At 41.6% G+C, this 22,052-nt stretch overlaps 1 protein-coding gene across 1 annotated transcript in view; it reads left to right on the top strand.

Moving 5' to 3' along the window:
* The first annotated feature begins 5,742 nt into the window (after window positions 1-5,742).
* LOC145417855 (uncharacterized) overlaps window positions 5,743-22,052 on the top strand; it is a 109,671-nt gene continuing 93,361 nt past the window's right edge. The window contains exon 1 of the mRNA XM_080286474.1: window positions 5,743-5,944. Within this exon, the coding sequence (XP_080142600.1) occupies window positions 5,743-5,944 (202 nt within the window). The remainder of the gene's footprint in view (window positions 5,945-22,052) is intronic.

The following is a 22,052-nucleotide window of genomic DNA, read 5'->3' as shown; positions in this document are numbered from 1 at the left end:
TGGACGGCTCCCCTCTCTAGTTATGCAAACGCCGCTCAAGCCACTCCCTATCCGCTGAAAGAGGGATGGCGGACTGCAGGAAGGAAGCAACTACAGCCTGCAGTAGTTCACATCTCGGATGAACCTGGAGTTACAACTACTATTACTACTACTAATTCCTCTCATGATCACGACAACTCTAGTATTTCCAGCTAAGGACAGACGGTTTGATTAAGCCGAGATGCAGACAGTAGGGACAGGATTGTAATAAAAATTTACACCCTTCGTTCCTGCTTTACTCTGAACCCTTCCACTAAGTGTGATATAAATTAGATAAAACCGTTGAGGCTGATCTTACTTTGACGTAACCCTGTGACCTTGACCCTTGACCCTTGACTTATTGTGCGCGACTGCAAACACACACACACACACACACACACACACACACACACACACACACACACACACACACACACACACACACACACACACATCAATCAAAACATAATATCCGCTTCAGCTTCGCGAGGACGAGAGAAACAAATATTACACAGAAAATAACAAATCACATAACACAAAATAAATAATGCGATACAAAGGATCAAATTGCAGTTAAGAAGACAAATCACAAGTGAACAAAACACAGAACACAAAGGTATAAATAACAAAACTGAAAAAAAAAAAAAACAGCAAATCTTGTAACACAAAAACACATCGTACAGTTGACCTTACGATTGCTTGTCCATTAGCGACGGAACCCGTACTCAGAGGCCATAAGTTTGAGCTCGGCTTTAATAATTAGTGAGTCCAGTATCATTTCAGCACATCAGAGGGTCTAGTTAGTGAACCAGGGAGCCTTTTACCGAAACCGAAAGCTATTTAGTGAGACACGAACTGTTTAACAAAAGAAATAGCCCTTTAGAAATATAGGGAGCCTTTTGGAGAAACGGAGAGACTTTAATAAAAATAAAATAACAGAGGGCCTTTTAGTGAACCAGGGGTCTGTTAAAGTACTCAGATCTTTCTCAGTGAACCAGCTTTATTGGAGTACTCAAATTATTCTCAGTGAATCTCCTTTTTTCTTTTACCTAATCCGTGAGACTTATGTTGACAAGAGGTGGGGGTGCTTGTTAGAAAGACTCTGTCCTGTTAGTAAAGCAAGGAGCCTTCTTTAGTGAACTCTAGAGCTTTTTAACTAATCCTGAGACAGTTATCAAGTATATTAGCTTTTCAGAAGAACCAATATGTCTTTTAACAAACCATGGAATATTTCAGCGAAACAGTGTACTGAGTATTTTGCAGGGACAAGAATCCCGTTTGGGGAACCCTGGGTCTTTTTAACAGACCTCGAAGATTTTTTATAATCTTGACCCTTTTCCAGTGAACGACTTCTAGTGAACCAAGATGTCTTGTAGTGGGTCTTTCAGCAAAACCAGGAATTTTTCAGTGAAACTAGAAGTCTTGTAGCAAACCAGTGAATCTTTTAGTGAGCATGAAAACCTGTTAGAAAACCTAAATAGGCCAGGAGCATTAACTCAAACTCGAAGGGAACCTGGATAAAAATTCGAGAAAGTTGATTTTTTCAGGAGAGTTACTTGGAAGCATGCTAAGTCGAAATCTACAAACATTCTAAACATTCCACATGGGTTAGTCGCGTGGGACGAAAATCTAAGATGGCCGCCAATGGTATACAGTAGGACGCTTACATAGCTTTGAAACCAGAAGTCACAGATGGTCATATAATACCTCTTTTTAAAGGCTTTGAGGTATAAGAAAACCAGTTTTACCATTATTTAAATGATTATTGACATATGTTCAAGATATGATCAAGGTAATGTATTATTTAAACGAAATGGTAAATTCAGTACATTTAAAGTTAACAGCCAGCACTAACTTTTGCCTGCAACAGTTACTGAACTACTTCTAAATGAAACATTTTTTTTTTTTTTTTTTTTTTTTTTTTTTTTTTTTTAAAGTATCATAACTAGTTATGGTCACAATTTTAGCTTGGGGACTGAGTATCTTCATCAGGTGGATATGAATTAGCACAAGATTGGCCAATACACAAGGAACACATAGGTATACAGTAGAATCCTGCTTTCCGATATTTGCATCTCATGCCACACATTTGTTTATAACCATGTAACACAATGAGAAGAACTGGTCTGTCAGCCAAATATGGATTGAGCGTTCAGCCACTCCTGAACTGCGAAGTGGGCTCGATATGAGTGGTACTTTGCAGCTGAGGATGTGGGAGGTAGGCTGTGAAGTTGGTAGCAGCTGGATGCTTTGCTCATCCTTTGCATGTACTGCACAAATCTCAGCTAATCAAGAGTTGTACATGTCGGACTGGCATTATATAACATCAATAGGAATATTTCCCCCACTCTGGCTGCTTCTTCATGGCTGGCATCGCTGTTCTTAAGCACATCCAACATCCTTCAATCCTCTTTCCAAGACTGTCATGGTCTTCTTTTTGCAAGTGCCATATGAGGCAGAGACTGCGTCACATCCGGTGATAGCATGTGTTATCAATATGTGTTGTCGGGTGTGTGGATGCATTGCCTGCTGGATGCTGTGTATACTGTAAATAAAGTCTCTTCCATACCGCATGTAGATATTGTCTGTTGTGCCCATATCAACCAACATGACAAGCAGGTCTGCATCTTTTGCCACAAGTACAGCAGCAAATGCCAATGCTGTGCTTTTTATTAAGCAGTCAGCATCAACCTGACTTTGATAGCACGCAACGCCTTCAGATGCAAGTCGGACATTCTGCCTACTGATTAACCGTGACTTGTTACGATTTGCATTAATGGAGCGTTGATTGCCCGTGACTGATATGTTGAAATCAAACACTATGTCAGCAGAGACATTTGGATCAGTGCAGCCATTCTGTTCAGCTACTTTGGTTGACAGGGTGAGATCTGTGTAGCCATCAAAACAGAAAGTGAATTCTTTGCAGTAGTTATTGATAACTTGATTCACATACAGTAGCTGTCACACACATGACCTCCACAGGCCATGTCACATTTTGCAGCAGATGTCCTCCATCCACCACATAGTATTTGTTCTTAAGAGCTTCAGTGGATATTGGGACTACTGGAGCTTTCAGCACCTTTGCAAGACCACTTTTTTTTGTTTTTGCACATTGTAACCTTCCCAAGTGGTGCTGGTGGCAGTATACTAAACTCATGTTTAAGGTGATTCTCCATATCTGATTGGTTTTTATCAACTATGTGACCCGCATGAAGAGAAGTGTGGGGTAAACCTCAACGTCTTTGCCACGGACAGCGGCAGTACAGGTTGCAGCACAAATAGATATAACCTTGTCACTCCTTTTAAGTTAAACATCAGCGTAGTTCAGGCCAGTGATACGTGCAGCTGCCTCCTCACCTGATTTGACTGCACAATCTGCATCAGCACAAATAGATGCCTCGACTCCAGTATCAATGCAGACCAGTCTCTCGCGGTATACACCTGTGTAAGCAAATGGCGATTGGTGTGATAGGTAATTCCAAAGGTGCGAAAGTATCTGCTATCACACGCAATTGTAGATTCCCGGAGGTCTTTGCGCTGGTCCACTGTCTGAGAATATAGATCACAGAAAACCTCAATTGACAGAATCAGGAACTGTTTGTGTCAGGGCATTTTATGTATGATGGCATGATGTAATGTTCTGTGCACCATTTATGAGCCGGAACTGGCAACACTTTGGATAATAGTCTTTCATCAAGTCTGTCCCTCAGATCAGCACTATTGTTCAATATGCTAGGTAGACATCTTTCTTTAACAGTACTTCGGTCAGGGGTGACTGGCTTATCACAAAAATCACAAGTATCACAGTTCTTATGCTGCCGTCTCGTTCCATTCACACTGTTTTCTATCTGTCTATGTGCTTCAGCCTCTACACTTTAATCAGTACCCAGCCGGAAAAATAAAAACATCAGATGAAGAATACGCCAGTTCATAAATTCAAGCAGAATTATCAATACAGGTTTCCAATTTCTTGCGTTTGGCGCACGTTCTCTGCGTATATCAGTGACGTAGAATTCTTAGAATAACAGCAGAAATTGATTTATCACTCTTTAAAATCCATAAAAGGTGGTATTACATGGCCACGTGTGAATTTTAGTCACAGAGCTATGTATGCGCCCTGTGCCGACGATGGCCATCTTGAATTTTTCGTCCCACACGGGTAGCTTACGTGGAATGTTTAGAATGTTTGTTGATTTTGACTTACGAGGCTTCTATGTACCTTTCCTGAAAAAATCAGTTTTCTCGAATTTTTTTCCAGGTGTATCCTTAATGTTCCTGGGCTAAAAGATGTGCTAGCAAACTAGGAAGCATAACTACAGATAGAGAAACCTATTAGCAACTTGTGATCGAACTCAAAACCCTCCTAGCGAACTCAGAGGCCGTTTGATCCAACTTGGAAAACCTGTCCAGTTCCCGGGCGTCAGCTCTGGATCATTTTAACAAACCCAGTCTCATTTCAGCAAGCCGGGAAGTTCCGAAACATTTAACCGCCTGACCCCATCTTAGGAATCCCAACCCCATTTCAGCTGACCAAAACTCATTATATTGAGCCCAAATCAGTTTTAACGTCCCTTGACCCATTTTAACAAACCCAGGCCTGTCGTAATGAAGCAGAACCCAGTTTAGCGATCCCACTGCCATCTTAGTGAATCCGAACCCATTTTAACGAAATCGGATTCATTTTAACGAGATCTGATCCAATTTTGTAAAATGTGAAACGTTGTTGCGGCCCTATAAACAAACACACATACCAACAGATCCAGAAATAATTTAGCGCACCCACTAGCCTTCTAGTGATCTCGAAACATTTGAGTAATTTCGGACCTATTTGTGTAAATCCAGAAACTTCTAACACGTTTGAATCCATTTTAACAAACATGGAAATTATCCATCTATCTATTGCCAGACACATTAATCCCGTAAGGGGTGGCCACAACAAATCTCCTCCATGTCGCCCTGTCCCTCGCCATTTCACTGCCCTTCTCCCAGCTCACACCCCCATCTCTCATATACCTCTCCACTCCATCCCTCCATCTCATCCTTGGCCTCCCCCTCCCTCTACCCCCTCCACCTCACATACACTCTCTTCGTCAGGCTGCCGCTGTCGCTGTCCATCCTTTCCACATGGAAACTCTTTACCGAATTTGGACTCACTTTGATGAACCTGGAGCCATATGGGAAAGCTTGAACCTATTTCAGCGAACGCTGAATCATTTCAGCAAACAGAAACATCTCTGGCCAGAGGCGAATCCTGTACCAGTTAAACAAAACGAAAACATTTTACCGAATCCTGGACCCTTTTAGCAAACACGGAACCTTATCAGAAATCCCAGACAATTTCAGCGAAACATTTGACATTGACAACGAACACAGAAACCTTTTAGGGAATGCTTGAGTCTTTTCAGACTTTCCAAACTTGATCTCTGAAATACTGCAGCGAACCCGGAACCAGTTATAGCGAACCTGGGAGACTGTTAGCGAACCGAGAACCATATCAGCAAAAACAGAAGCATATCAGCGAGTCTTGAATGCCTTTAGCAAAGCTTGGAACCTTTTCGTAGAACTCAGTACTATTTCATCGAATTCGGCAACCTTTTGACGAACCTGGACCCGTTTCAGGGAATCCCACTGCCCAGTTTTACTGGGTCGTGGGGAATCCCTACCCAGTTTAGCAAATCGTAGATCATTTTAGCAAACCTCGGAACCTTGTACCAACCCAAAACCATGTCAACGAACCAAGAACCATGTCAACGAACCCAGGACCATGTTAGAGAACCCAGAACCATGCCAACGAACCCAGAACCATATCATAGTACCCAGAACAATGTCAACGAAGCCGCAACCATGGCACCGAACCCAGAACCATGCCAACGAACCCAGTACCATGCCAAAGAACCCAGAACCACGTCAACGAACCTGGAACCATGTCAGAGAACCCGGACCCTGACCCGAACCCTGTATTAGCCTATAAATCGTGTCGCCAGTGAAGTTTACAACTCCCCTCGACTTGCATGATGACGGTCGCTCGCTAGCACGCAATTTGCCGCCCTAGTTTTTATTGTGGCGCCCTCACCTTGCTGAGAGAGAGAGAGTGAGAGAGAGAGTGATAACAATGGATAGAGAGACATACAAAACGACACGTTAACAGATATAAGAACAGACTGACGTACTGAAAGAGTATACAGACAGGCACACAGACAAACACAGCCATAAAGGAATGAGGACAGGCTAACAGACAAAGACAGACTGACAGACAGACAAACTTAAGGACATACAGACAGGCAGACATAAGTACAAAAAGAAGCGATGCCAATGAACAGCAGACCTGTTCCCGGCAGCCATTTTAGTGCTGACGTATAAACACAACAGGATATCCAGTCAAAGATGTCACATATCAGATTTGGAGGAAATCGGGTGCAAATTGACGATTTTATGCCCATATGAAGTTTTAAGCCCGACCCACCTGACATTGACCCCTCTACCGCTAACTGAGGGATGACCCACCTGATGTAATGAGGCATGTTATAGGATGCAGATTTGAAAGACGCACTTTTAGGTTTTGGTTTCATGTCGATATGACGAATTGGAGGGAGTTATGGCGAAAAAACTTTTTTTTTTAACACTTTTTGGGCATACGCCTGGGTCTTGGCCCAATTTGACCCAAAATTTAATCAGGTGATCAGAAGGTCTCAGCCCATCATCCCTGTAATTATAGTCAAAGTCGCAGCAGCAGTTATCACGTAAGGTTGTTAACAGACAAACAAACAAAAGGACAAACCGAGTGAAACAATACCCGTTCCTGAGCCTCTCCGGGGCTTGGACGGGTAAAAAGTCAGACAGACCTAAGGATAGGCAAACGGACATATGGACAGACAGTCAGGCAGACAGACAAACAGACAGACTGGCAGACGAGCATATGGGCAGACAGACAGACAAACAGACAGACAGACAGGCAGACAAACAGACTGACAGACACACAGAGACTGACAGACACACAAAGACAGACATACAGAGAGACTGACTGACTGATAAAAAGATAGACAGTCAGAGACACGGAGGCCAGATATAAGAACTGACCGACTAAAGGCAGACATAGGGAATGACACACAGACAGACGTAAGGGTAGACAGAGAGACATAAGGCTATACAGGCAGACACAAGGACAGACAGATAAGTACAAAGAGAGAGAGAGAAACATAAAGACAATCAAATACAAACTAGAGTGCTTATATAAAGACAAACGGACAAACATAAAGACAGACAGACATAAAAATGGAGAGAGATTTGTTAAAAAAAAAAAACACACAAGGACAGAGACAGAAAAGCGTGTGGAAATGTGTGTTTTTTAAGTGTGTGTGTGTGTGTGTGTGTGTGTGTGTGTGTGTGTGTGTGTGTGTGTGTATTTAAGTGTCTGTATGTGTTTGTGTATACACGCTTATGTGTCTGCATGTATGTTTTCCCGAGAGCAAAAGGCTATTGAATATGAGAGAGAGGGAGAGAAAGCAAGTGAAAAAGGGTGAGGCCAAGCGTGAGAGAGAGAGAGAGGGGGGGGGGAGGTGGACTGTAATGAAGAGGGAGGGAGGGAGAGACAGACAGACAGAAGGGGGGGGGAAGATGGACTGTAATGAAGAGAGAGAGAGGGGGGGGGGAGTATACTGTAATGACAAATGAACGGTCGGGAGGAGGGAAGTTGACTATAGTAAAGGATAATATATTAGAGAGAGAGAGAGGGAGGGAGGGAGGAGGGGGAGAATACGATAATTACAAATGAACGGTCGGGAAGAGGGAGGTGGACTATAGTAAAGGAAAAGAGAGAGAGAGAGAGAGAGAGAGAGAGGAAAACTGTTAGGGATATTACTGTATATGGTAGTAAACAATAACACCCAGTCCCGTATTGCCCCTTTCAAAGTGTAGGAGGCAAGGAGACCAACGCACACCCTTGGAAACATTTCCTAGTCGAAAACCCTTTACCGTAAGCACTTCGGGAATTTTGAACTCATACGCCAGGTACAGTCGTCACTCGATTTAATACAGTACTGCTTTACTAATAGATCAAGTGGCATAGTGCAGTTTCTAAATCCACCATTGCTCATTTACGCTAACTTGGTCCAATTCTTTTTTATTTTTTTTCCCTTCTGCAGTTTATTTCACATAGCTCAGTGGTGGAATAATACAATATTATGGCTATGCATCCCTTTCGTATCACTTCTTCGTGACTACCATCACACTCTTTCGCTTATCTTTTGTTGCAGCTCAGTATTCAAGGTAGATAGATGATTTTAGGCCAAGGTAGAGTAAAAGGGGTATACTTTGCTGCGGGCCGATCGGACTTTTAGACGAGATTTGTCTCTCTCTTCCCTCTTCAACCAGCAGTACAACCTGGGACGGGGATATTGAGTCGATTGTTGTGTGTAGCATTGTGAGGATTATCAGCAAATAGTGACTTTCTGAATGACCATAATGCACTTGATACGCATTAATCTAAGTCTTCTTCTTCTTGTTTCTCTTCTTTCCGTCTTCTTTTTCTCCTCCTCCTCCTCCTCCTCTTCTTCTTCTTCTTCTTCGTCTTCTTCTTCTTCGTCTTCTTCTTCTTCTTCTTCTCTGTGTTTCAGAGAAGATGAAGAAGAGCCAACTAATACTCAGACGCATAATATGGATGGAGGATTATGGAATAACGGCACTGGCTTCCTCACACTCACATCATCATCATCATCAATATCAGTATCATGAATGCTTTCTTCCTTATTTTTCAGCCATCATTATCATCATCATCGTTCTCTTTTTCCAGTCATCACCATCATCAGTAGCAGCATTTAGATTATCATCATCCCTGTCTCCCATATCATACATAAGCTGAAATGAAACCACAAGAGGAAAGAGTGAAGTACAGTAGGGGGATAGACAATGAACAGAATATCTAAGAAATGAGTTACTTTCTCTTGTACTCACCGAAGAGACCACCGACATTCCTGCCTCCATAGAACTATATCAAAATAATCTTGTGCAAGTGACCGACAAGGAGAGCACTACACTGTATGTTGTCAGCTTGTTGCCATATCAGAAACAATGGGGAGGACAGGGAGAGGTCACTGGAAAGGAAAGGAATGTCAGGAGGAAGGATCAGTGCCAGGGCTTAATCCACCATTCGCAATCCCCTTGGCTAAGAATTAATCATAAACACATACAGGATGGTTTGTAAATAGCACTCCATTGACAACTCACTTGGCAGTATCTTGTGTGTTGCGAGGAAGGCTTTGTGTGCTGGTGTGGGCGTGAGTGTGGTAGTAGGAATGGAAAAAGAAGAAAAAAAGGCAGGGTAGATACTGGTAACACTGATCAGCCGTCCCCACAACACGTGAAATCGCCTGGTGGATGTAAATGGATGTTATATATGGACCACGCTGTTTAATTCTGGCTGGCAGGGAAAGCACCCAGCCGTCCCCCAGATTACAACACTAGCCAAAAATCCTCTCAGCACAATACGTTTACACACAGAGAGTTCCCAGTGATGTCGTTTGGTGGTTTTCAGAATAATCGCAAAGTGTGTTTATTGTCTGGCTAATTGATACGGAAATCATCACAGAAGTGGATCAGCACTATACTTTATCGCGTACATATAAACAGCAACCTGTCTATCGATCTGTCTATCTTCCTAGTTAAATAAACAGATAGACTGATACACTAGTTGACTAATTGATGGATGGATAAATACATATTAACAGGTAAATAGAAAACAGACAGACTGATAGATTTATAGATAGATGAGCAGATAAGAAGATAGATAGACGAAGGCATGTGTGTGTGTGTGTGTGTGTGTGTGTGTGTGTGTGTGTGTGTGCGTGTGCTGAGCTGGCTAGTACGTTCCGAACATATAAGTACTCTTAACCTAGGTTATGGCCAAGTTCAGCAAAAAATGTTAATGAAGAGTGGCTTTGCGGTTCATTATGATAAGCATAAACTCAGACTTTTGGCATTTCAAATTAACTCCTTTACCACATGAGTTCCTTCCTCAGTTCAATGAAATAGCTTGTGCATGGCAAGAATATAATACCAGAAATCATCATACTAATGAATGGAACAATAGCAGTTATTTTATTTTATTTTTTACAGATATCCATCCTAAGTTGAATAAAATCGTGTGGGAGTTAACAAGAATAAAACAGATTCGCTGTCGGAGCGAAAACGATAATGGATTTTTTTCTCTCAACTAAATTAGTGCTTTGCGAGCTTAGGAATATCACTTGAGGTTTGCGAAACTTTAAAAGAAATATCGTTATGGTTGTGAGGAGAGGTAATGCAATTATTCCCTTCACATATTCCATTTTGATCTCGATAGAATAGGGTAAATAATTTGATACGCGGAGCTACCACCACCATAAGTACGTACTGTACATATACCGGCATATATATATATATATATATATATATATATATATTGTGATATATATATATATATATATATATATATATATATATATATATATATATATATATATATATATATATATATATATATATATATATATATATGTGTGTGTGTGTGTGTGTGTGTTTATGTATTTTATTTTTATATATGTATACAGACTGTATTATTAATAATAATAATAATAATAATAAAAATAAAATTATTCTCGTTGGACAAATATAGACTAATACAACATTCTGACCTCTCCGGAAGAACAGTAGCCAGAACTAACCTTTCCTCATGCTGGAGAAGTAGGAATAGGGAAGGGGTGTTTGGAGTGAGAGCTGCGCATGTGAAAGTCGAAGTGATGGTGTGTGTGTGTGTGTGTGTGTGTGTGTGTGTGTGTGTGTGTGTGTGTGTGTGTGTGTGCGTCAAAGTCTGCATATGTCATCGACAAAAACCTACAGGATACGAACATATGCAAACGTATTTCATTACATACTACCACCTCCCGCTTTATTTGATCGTCATGGTCTGGATTTGAATCGCCGAACCCAGAGCTCAGGTACAGTCGCGTACATAATATTAATCCACTTCATAACAATACCTAACAAAGCAGTGAACAATGACTGAAAACTCAGGGATGCGATCTTCTGAGCTCAAGCGCATTTCAGAGCACATACTGTAGGCTAAGTGTTTTATAAGTATTCAGCTTAAGTGCAGAAAGAAATCACTGACCACAAGAAAAGCACATCACCAGCAAACCAACGTGGCTTTTCGTAGAGAATATTAACACACTATTACAGCTAAAATAACTAGGCGTATACTGTTTTTGCTCTTATTTGGTCCAGATTTCCGTCCTTTTGTGGCTTAATTCTCGCAGGTCAGTTGTGGAAAAAGACAGTACTTTGTCTACAGCGTTGCTCCGTGACTCTTGTTGAAATTCAGCATTCAAGGTGGAGAAGTACAATTTTTAGCCCAAGTTAGACTAAAAAGATTATAAGAACTTCTTCGCTTCGCATATGATTTTAAATAGCTTTGGGATGTGTTGTATAAGTGAAGAAACAAAAGAAGCAGAGAAACATCCCCTGCTGCCAATCTCCAGAAAGGCAGTGTGTGTGTGTCATCCCGAGGGAGGGCTGGATAGGGATATGAATGTTGGAAGATGTGGGAGGGAGGGGATATGGGGAGAGGGTGCGGGAATGTGGGAGGGGAAGGTGGAAGGTAGGAAGGGAGGGGAAGACGGCAGGAGAGGGGAAATGAGGTGTAGGGAAAAGGATAAGAGAAGATCGGTGGAAGAAGAGAAAGTTGAGAAAATTTAAGGGATGGGAGAGGGAATAAGGAATAGGTTTAAGGAATGATAAGAGGAAGCAGGAAAAAATGAAAGGGTGTTGAGGTGGAGAAAAGTTAAGTGATCTAAGCGGCAAAGGTCTCTCTCTCTCTCTCTCTCTCTCTCTCTCTCTCTCTCTCTCAAAACGGAAATAATATTAGAAAAGTGTGATTAATAAACTCCGGAACCGGTTTCTTGGACACTAAGCGGCCTAATCTAACAACACTGACACGCATAAGGAGTAGGCAGTAAACATAATAACAAAAGCCAAGAGGTTTAGGCAAATAACAACAGGAGCAGGTAGAGAGGGGAGACGCAGCGTGGCTAAGTTACGACTCTCCTTTATTGCTTAGCCAGGACTTAAACCATGATCCGGGATGACTGTGCCTATGTGAGTCATAGCCTGTTGTTTGTGGGTGTGCGTTTCTCTCTCTCTCTCTCTCTCTCTCTCTCTCTCTCTCTCTCTCTCTCTCTCTCAACGAGCCGTCAGTCATAATTCATGCAAAGCCAGAAATATATTTCATTCTGTGACGCTTTCACTCTCATCTTTCATGTCGGGACCAACTTGCATAGCCCCGGGCTCCGACGCTCCTCATGGGGCAACGTAGGATTGGATGATGGATGGATGGACACTTTTTCCTAATGGTTGGAATTGCCGTCACTTACCCCCACACCTGGTAGACACTACGGACGAAGAAAAGATCATCCGGATTTTAATCTAATGTTTTTTATTACTTTTTAACTAATTAATCACTCGTTTTCTTGCCCTGAAATATATATATATATATATATATATATATATATATATATATATATATATATATATATATATATATATATCCGGAGGACTTAATTCCACAGGGGAGAGTCTATATATATATATATATATATATATATATATATATATATATATATATATATATATATATATATATATATATATATATATATATACGGTATATATATATATATATAGCCTTCACCGACCTCTCCATAACCAAATTCCAAAGCTAAATAAAACTGTTTGCTAAAAGCAAAAATTACCTGCAATTAGACGTCATCAGACTGATGGTGTTATCACTGTCAATGTTATTTTTTCCTGCCTCACCCAGCAGGTATCATCGGGAGATATAGATTACGTTGTCGTACACTGGCGTCAGGAGGGAAGACTGAAGGCTGGACGTGGGGTTTACTCTACCGTGTATGGCTAAGATTGGAACATGACATTTGCTCTGAGCTGAATGAATGCGTGTGGTCAACCCTTTCAACACTATCACGTATATCTCGTTTTCGTCAAACCACCACCAAGCGATCGGAACGCTCTGTCTCGATAATCTCTCCAAAGCTGAATAATCTTGTCTGGAGATGAAAAGACCATATTAAGATGTACCGGTACGTAATCTTAGTAAATAGGCTAATAAGGCTTAGTCACGTAGCGCCTGAGTCCGGGTGTCTGATGGTAAGCCACTTACATGCCAAATCGGGGACAAAATTCTAATGAGCGAGTGCGCTTACAATTATAAGTTTATATGCGCCTATGTTCATCAGTGACCGCATGGAAGCAAATGATTATGGATTATACAAGTCCCCCTAAGTCATGTTCAGATATATTTTTATACTCTCAAAGTATCCTTCTGCTACGAAATTTCTTTCCCACCGCCATAACCCATACCTTCCCTTCATTCCTAGCCCATACGTTCTCTTACTTATAGCTTCCCCACCTTGCTAATTCATTTCTTCCCATCCTCCCCAACGCATACCTCCCCCACCTAACTAACCCATACCTCCTCCATCTTGTCAACCCATTCCTTCCCCACCTTCCTAACTCATACATTACCCCCTAACCCATAACTTACCCACCTATCTAACCTATACCTTCCCCACCTTCCACACCTCTTAACTAAATCTCTCTCTCTCTCTCTCTCTCTCTCTCTCTCTCTCTCTCTCTCTCTCTCTCTCTCTCTCTCTCGTCCCCACCAAAAATTAACTGATTCCTCCCTTCCATAATTGCAACACACGAGGAAAAATTCATCTGAAAAGGAAGTTGACAGTCTTCACATAATTACGCAGCTTCCACCACGGCATGACTAATTTATTCCCTGATTATGCCGAGTATCTTAATTGCCTGAAAATGAAGCACACTCCCTCATTAGTCAAAGGGAAAAAGGCCTTTCCAAGCTAATTACACGTCTCCATCTAAATTAAAGGGGTGGGCTTCTTGTTTTTGCGTTGGTAGGTAAGTAAACAAACAAGAACGGCTGACACCCAGAGAGAGAGAGAGAGAGAGAGACGAAAAGGAAGTGAGAGAGAGAGATGAGATGTAAATGAAATGATGGGAGAAAGGAATGACAAGAAAAAAAAACATTAAAGAGGTGGAAGAAAGGAATGGAACAAAGAAGACGGGAGGATGGAACTAATAAGATGACGTAAACAGGGAGAAACGAAAAGAATGAGAAGAAAAAGTGACAGTGGGAGGGGATGAGAAGCCAACAGAGGCGGAAATGATGAGAAGAAATAAGATTTGGAGGAGAAGGTAGGAAGAAAAAGGAAACGGCGAGGAAAGAAGGAGAGAGGATACAGTGAGAAAGAGGGACCAAGGAATGGGAAGAAGAAGAGAGAGATTGAGGAAAGAAGGATACGAGATGTAGGAGGGAAAGAGGAAGGAATAAGAAGAAAAAAATGTGTGAGGGAAGAAGGAAAAGATGAGAAAAAATGGGAGGGAGGAAAGAAGAACTGGAAAGAGTTTAGAAAGTGAGAAAAATACAACGTTAGACAAGGGCGCAATGGGAATAAATGAGAAGAGAAGGAGAAATGGAAGGAATGCAACGAGAAGGAAAGAAAGATGGCGGAAGGACCTAGAAAACTAGAAGGAGGAGGGAATGTGACGAATGCTGAGGGATACAGAAGATGGAATAACGAAAAAATAGAGGAAGGATGGAAAAAGGAGAAAAACATAAAGAAGGAATCATGTGAAAGGCAATTTAGAAAGGAATTAGAACACAGGGAGACAGACAGAAACACGGACAGACAGAAAGACCGAGTTTATGGGGGAGGGGAGATGGAGAGGAATATAATGTAATTTAGTCCACGTCCCGTCCTAATGTAATACCAAAAGCTTCCCTATGTTACACAACCAAGTCCTATGCCCCCTTACCCACCCATCTGGCCAATCCCATCCCATTGTTCCTCACTTATCCATTGCGATTTATGGGTTCCCCGGCTTACATTTGGCCGCACTGTGGAGGAGGAATCTATAGCGAGGAACACCACTACCACGTCTTAACTCCTTCACTACCAAGACTCTTTCCATTTTAATCAGACCTCCACCAGACGATTTTGTTACCTGTGCCGCATACTGTGGATATATGAGAGCATCACAGGTTTATTTTGTTCTTGTTGCTGGAGAAAATTTTAAAATGTAGCTACGTACTTTTCGCCGACACCCCAAACCCAACAGAGCCCATTTTTACAGGTTCTACTTTTATGGCCCCTCCCCACCCCCACCACAATTCCAGCTCTTCCCAGCCCACAATTCCAGCTCTTCCCATCCAATTCTTTGTCCCCGCCGCCTATCTCTTAACCCCCGTCACGTTCAGTTTTTGGAGATGTACTAAAGTAAGTCTTCACTGCACTCAAACCACCAATTAAGTTTTCACTGCACTCAAACCACCAATTCTAGCTACAGCATCTATATGCATGCAGTACACAGGGTATGCTCTCCTGCCCCAGCCCACCGCCTACCAGTATTCCAGCCCATTCCACATAATACGTTGCTTTCCACGCTATTTTCTTTGCCCTCCACATTTTAAGGCATGCTGACGTGGCGCATGTAGTCAGTGAAAGGACTTGTTCAGAGCACGGGAGAAATCTTTCTGTGAAGAGACTCAGGAAGACTATATTTAAGCATTTCATCTCAACAAGTTACTCATAATCTGAATAAAACTGCGTGAAGGTTGCACAAAAGTAAATAGTACGACATCGTGGTCGTTAACCCCTTTTTGTATGATGGTGTCTTGGTCGTTTCTGCAGGACACCATCAAACGGTTTAATCTATATGTAGGAAGGACCTCGTGTAGTGCTGGACTAATTAATGTTAAAACTTTTGTTGCGAAAAATGTTTTCAAAGCAGTGTGTAATACTCAGGTAGTGGCAAGATCGATAGATAGATAGATACGACGTCCGGAAGCAAAACGTGATAACCTAGCGTTGAAGAGAACTCTACGGTAACTGGAAGCTAGTTATTGTATTATATTCCAGCTGACGTCAGACGACTTCATTCACCTAAAACTTATTCAGTGATATGAGGCCGTGTTAATAATGTCACCATTATCCCTTTCATGACCGGGGCAACTCTAGTATTCTATCGCAGCCAACGCCAGATGATACTATTCAACTGAGTAGTGGAAGCTCAGGGTGTTGAGGGTGTTATGTTCGTGACAGGACCGGAACAGCTCCGGTGCACTGCTGCAGCTGACATCGGACACATTCTTAAGTTATGGAGGACTGACAGAGTTGAATGATAAATGAATGAAGAACGTGCTTCCCATTATCACTCATCTTACTCATGACAGATTTCCTATTGCTGTGTGTGTGTGTGTGTGTGTGTGTGTGTGTGTGCGTGTGCGTGTGCGTGTGCGTGCGTGCGTGCGTGCGCGCGCGTGTTTGTGTCCTACCCACCATTTTTATAGCAAGGGGAAGAGAATGATGATGATGATGACGATGGCGTTCACCAGAAAGATTTAAGTGCATGGACGGCAGTGCTCGGGTTAATCGAGATTTGTTCTAACCATCTGGCTGCTACGTTTCCCCTTTTCTGAGTAGAACTGTCCGGCGTTAACTTAGATAAAGCAACTTGGCACAGCGCGTCTATAACAGCAAAATGGGCTATATGTAACATTGCATTTGAAACAAGTAACTTCGAGTCTTAAATCAACTCGTTAAAAAAAAAATTGTTGCCCTCTTGAATTCGTGGCGTGTTAATTTTTACTTCCAGACGATTTTATGTTAGGGGAACTTCTTATAGAGGGGGAGTAAATGAATCTTTTATCTATCTTCTCCGCTTGGAAAAATCTCTCTCAGATTGGATCAAATCGTCAGAGGCTAGTAAGATTTAAATTTCAATGACGTTCTCAGTCTAAAGATATTACCGTATATTTAACCGTATTCTTCCTACCTCCAGACTACCTGATTCAGCTGAGAATTTTTTTCGTGCTGTAGCCTTCAGTCAACCCTTCAGTACGAGAGGTCATTCCTTTGGTTGACTGAACCATCTGGAGGAAACAACAGTAAAGGATATATTATGTCATGGTAGTGAAGAGGTTGAACATGTGAGAACAAAGTTACTGCACTAAAAATGTGTAAAGAGAGTTGCCAGATGTTTTGAAAGTGAAGGTGCCAGACTTTCTATAAGCCAGATTGATTGATATCTGAAAGTAATGTTGCTTGAAAGGCTGTATGTAAAGCTGTTGAAATTTTGGAAATATAGTGACCACAGAATTGCTGAAGCAAAAACGATGTTGCACGACTAGATTATATTCCAACTTTCCCCTAGAAAACTTGTCTTGATGATATTATCTTGGCTGCTCTCACAAAAATACTGCATCACAGGCACTTGCTGTCATCGTCGCCAAGAAGAACCAACTGAAAAGATCGAGTTGCCTGGGAAAATTTTGCCGAAAAAATTTCAGTGTGACACCGCCTTAATGTTCCCAAAACTTTCGAAGTAACAATACTGAAAATGTGGAAGCAAATTTGCCTGAAATCCTGGAAGCACAGGTGCCAGAAATTTGCAGAACCAAAGCCAATTTTCTATTAGATTATCAGGAATTAGCAGGGTTACCCGGCGTTGCCCGGATAAAAAAAAATATATGTATATATGTATGACTACAGTATGCATACTGGCATTGCTCGGGGCCCTGGTAGGTCACCCTTTCCTGTGGGAGACGACCCTCGCGGTCTCATTTCACCCACTGAACTATGTTCCTCATTAGGCTTATATCCCAGGGAATATATTCCCCTAGACAAATTCCTACTATGACTTTATATTCATCAAGGACCTATTTTTCCACCACTCACTCACCCACCCTGCCAATTCTGGGCACCTACCCACCCATCCACTCACCCATCCTGTCCACTCCCTCACCCATCCAGGCTGCTTCACCACCACACCTACCCATCCATCCCACTCATCCATTCACCCTACTCACCCACATTCACCCACCCATCCCATGCTGCCCCACTCCACCTATCCACGCCACCCAACCCTTCCCACCCAGCTCGTTCTCCTTCCCGCTCCAAAACCCATTGTACTATTATGGAAATTTAAAATTCTGTGGTGACTGGCCGCCATGATTTCACCATGTTCACTCGATGATGACTTGATCATTTCTAATTTGGGCAATCAAGGGCACCACGTTAGCAAAATTAAACCACATAAATAAATTCCCTATAAAAAGTTACACTGTTAGACCCCTTTGGAACCACCTAGTTCCCTTTTAATAATGGGTGGCAGAATCCGTAGAGAGGTGGCCTGCAGTCCTCATGGATCCAGGTTCGAATTAGGGCACAGTTTAAGGATCTGAATTTCATTAAAAGCACGTTTTACTGATCTACTAAAAAGACCCGCCTACATGTCGTAAATATGCCCCCGCTATTTTTTTTTTTAAATACAAATAACAGAACAGAGGAAGGAAAAACAGATGAACAAAAATAACAATCCATATACCATATTACAGGTGTCCTCCATTCATAAAAAATCTGTAACAGTTGGACATGAACTGCCGTAGGTTGAAGTTAGGGGAGGGGGAACAACTTTGGGGAATCGAGTTCCAAAGAGATGCAGTTAAGGGAATAAATGAATTCTGATAGAAGTTGTGTAATATGGTAGTGTGACAATCCAGTCATGAAGGCTACCAGATGCCCGTGTAGCACAGGGGAAGGCATGAAGAGGTGGCACAATGGATGCAACTTCGTCTGAGCATATGCCATGAAAGTATCTATAGAAAAATGTAAGGAAGGCAACATTCCTTCTTACTTGTAGGGGAGGTAGTTTATTTATAATAGTAGGGTTATTAATTCTAACAGCTTTGTTCTGAATTTTGTCTAATTGTTTTAGTGCAACCTCTCCACATCCATTCCACAAGGGTGAGCAATATTCTAGCTGAGAGCACACATGACTTGTAAATTTTATCAATACGCCAGTCCTGGAGGGGACTGACTACAAACAGTTTGCCTCCGTGTCACCCTGTCCTCTGCCATCAAGCTACCTTCTCTCTAACTCATACTACCCTCATTCATATACCTATCCACCCTATCTCTCCACCATATCTTCGATTTCCTCCTTCTTCTTCTCTCCCCACCTTATTCTCAACCACTCTTCTAGTCATTCTCTCTCAGTTCTCTCCACATGAGCAAATCATGTCAGAGTCTAACACTTTCCAACACATCTACGTTAATGCCACATTTCTCCTTAGCTTCCTCTGCTTGGCTGTCCATGTAACTCCAAATGCTTCTCAAAGTAGCTCACTTCCACTCCTCTCATTCTGACTTTTGTCCTTCCAAGAGAGTCCAAGCTTCACTGCCATACCAACCATACGTAAGAGAGGGGCGCACTAATTCGGACAACTAATGCTTAACGTTCTTGCTCACTTCCCTATGCTTATTTACTGTTCTCACTGTACCTGCGACTTTCTTTCCTGCTGTACCTAGTTTTGCCCTTCATTCTCAAATATTGTCTTGTTCATCACCATATCTAGATATTTGAAGGCACTCACGTTCTCCATTTTCTAAAATCAGACTTTAAACTCCGAGTCAGACTGCCAATGCTGAAAGCAGGGTTCTTGGAAATTTCAAATATATATTGCACGAAAGTCTGGAGCAATGTTACCAGAAGTACAGGCGTTAAAATCAAGTAAGCAAACTTATACACCTGAGCTCGCTGGGTGAAAGTGGGTGTTATAATTTCAGTGGAGTGTGTGTTGTGGGGTGGAGGGATTGGGTTGGGGGGGGGGTTAACAAAATGACTCGGAAAGTTTTTATCCGATATTAACCTAAGTTGGTGGAAGGATGTAGGGACAGTCCATGAGGAAACCTGTTGTTCTGGGCAATAGTCAGTCATAGATCAAGGTCACCGGACAGCAAACTCATCCTAAGAAATTTCCATCTAGTTAAGACCAGACTTGGGAGGATGACTGAGAATAAGGCAAGAATGAACTGATTCAATTTTAAGAAAAGTTAGTCAAAAGTCAAGGTCACAAAGCAAGGTCAGATTTCGACCAGTGTGTATTTGTTAACAACTCAAACTGTTCTGATCCAGTTTTAGGCAAGCTTCGTGGAAAGGTTGAGAGTTTACGACAGAGTAAATATATTGTTTTTGAGAACAGTAGGTCAAAAGTCAAGGTCATAGGGCAAGATCAACTTAATGCATTTTTATTCAGTATAGAACAAGCATTGTGCAGTGACTGCAAATAGTCAAGGTTATATGTACCGGTATCCACTTTTAAGAGCAATTAGTCAAAGGTCAAGGTAAGAAGGAAGGGTCTAGGGCAAAGGCAGTTCAAACAGTTTTGATCTGATTTGAACCACACTTTGGGGAGGTGTTAAGGGTCGGGCAAGAACAAAGAAATTCAATTTTGAGAACAGTCAGTCACAGGTCAAGATCAAATTTCGATCCATGTGTAAATGTGTGATCACAATAACTAAAACAGTTTTTATCTGATTTGGATTCAGCTTGGTGGGTATGTTGAGGATCATCCAAGAGGCTGGCCCATTGTTTTGCAAACACCGGATCAAAGGTCAAGGTCACACAGCAAGGTCAACATAAAGTTTTTAATCCGATGTAGATTAATCTTTGTGGACGGGTTCCGGATAATGAGATTCAGTTATGAGAACAACGGGGCAAAGGTCAAAGTATCAAGGAAAAGCCAAAGGTCAGGCTCTAGACAAAGTCACCTCAGTTTTTATCTTATTCCAAGCAACGTTTGTGGGGGAGGTAAATGGTTAAGCATGGATGAAGTTATTCGATTTTGAGGACACTCTGTCGAAGGTCAAGATCACAGGACAACGTCAAATATGCGGCTGTTGCACTCTCTGCGTCCTCCTTCATGTTGTAAGTAAAGTTGCCACCAGCTTTACAGTAAGAAGTTTTTAGAAAGTTGCCAGAAATGATAAAACCGTGTTGCAAAGACATTGGAAGCAAACTTGCCATAAAAGGAAATACTTTTGCAATAAATATTGTTAAGTACATTTTCCTCTAATGTTGTAAATAAAGTTGCATTAAGTGCCGTAAATAAAGTTGGTGGAAATGTTGGTGTTGCAGCAGAGATTCCTCGCCTCCGCTACGCTCGAATAACATTAAATTCAGAATAATAATCATGGTTCAACATTTCTGCCACTGCCACACCAAATTATTCTTTCATTTAGGCTATTAGCACAGCTACAATTATAGTCATGTCTAATATTTGCATATATAGATAAACAGGTAGGTAGATGGATGGATACATACATACATACATACATACATACATACATACATACATACGTACATATATACATACATACATACATACATGGAGAGAGAGAGAGAGAGAGAGAGAGAGAGAGAGACTGTGTTCTGGCTAGTAGCAAGGTATTTTGTGCATATATGCATACATGCATGTTTGTATGGAAACATGTAAGTACTGTATCATTGAATGAATGATTAATTGACTGAACTGTAGCGGCTGGTTCAACATACGCCTGCCCTGGACGAACAAACCTAATGGGCAATACATTCAAGCCGTGTTTGGTGGGTCCTAAAGGCCAGCTGACCCGTCCTCTTCCAATACCTTTTGCTTGGGTTTTGGCGTGAGGGGCTTTATGAGTGTAAAGGATGTAATTTTATCATGCAGTTTTTGTCGCAGCAGTGATCATCCACCCTATTAAAGGGAAAAAAACAAGGATATTAAAAATAATAATAACCAAGGGCTCTGTTTCGTGAATATGTTCAAACTAAACTAATCCAAGTGCAGTTACAAAATATGGATTGCGCAAAATAAGAAAGGGGAGAATGTTGTGAATACATTTCACGCTCTGTTTTCCAACGATACTGTTCAGATTTCGAAAACAGAGCCCACGAATTAATAAAGGGACTGAGTGTCCCAAACACCTTTGCCTTCACTTTTTCCATTTGTTCTCTCCAAATTTGTACATTATCTTGTTCCAGTAAGCAGTGGAAGTTTCTTTAACCGCATTCAGTTGCATGACCAAACATATGTTTCTCTGTGCTTCCATAAGTGAGCAAAATTAGACCGATACCTTACT

Source organism: Coenobita brevimanus, chromosome 111 (genome assembly GCF_032717465.1).
Source record: "Coenobita brevimanus isolate Jiangsu-jjx chromosome 111, ASM3271746v2, whole genome shotgun sequence".
Taxonomy (NCBI): Eukaryota; Metazoa; Arthropoda; class Malacostraca; order Decapoda; family Coenobitidae; genus Coenobita; species Coenobita brevimanus.
Note: the sequence above shows the minus strand (reverse complement) of the source record. Positions and strands in the feature narration are given on the sequence as shown.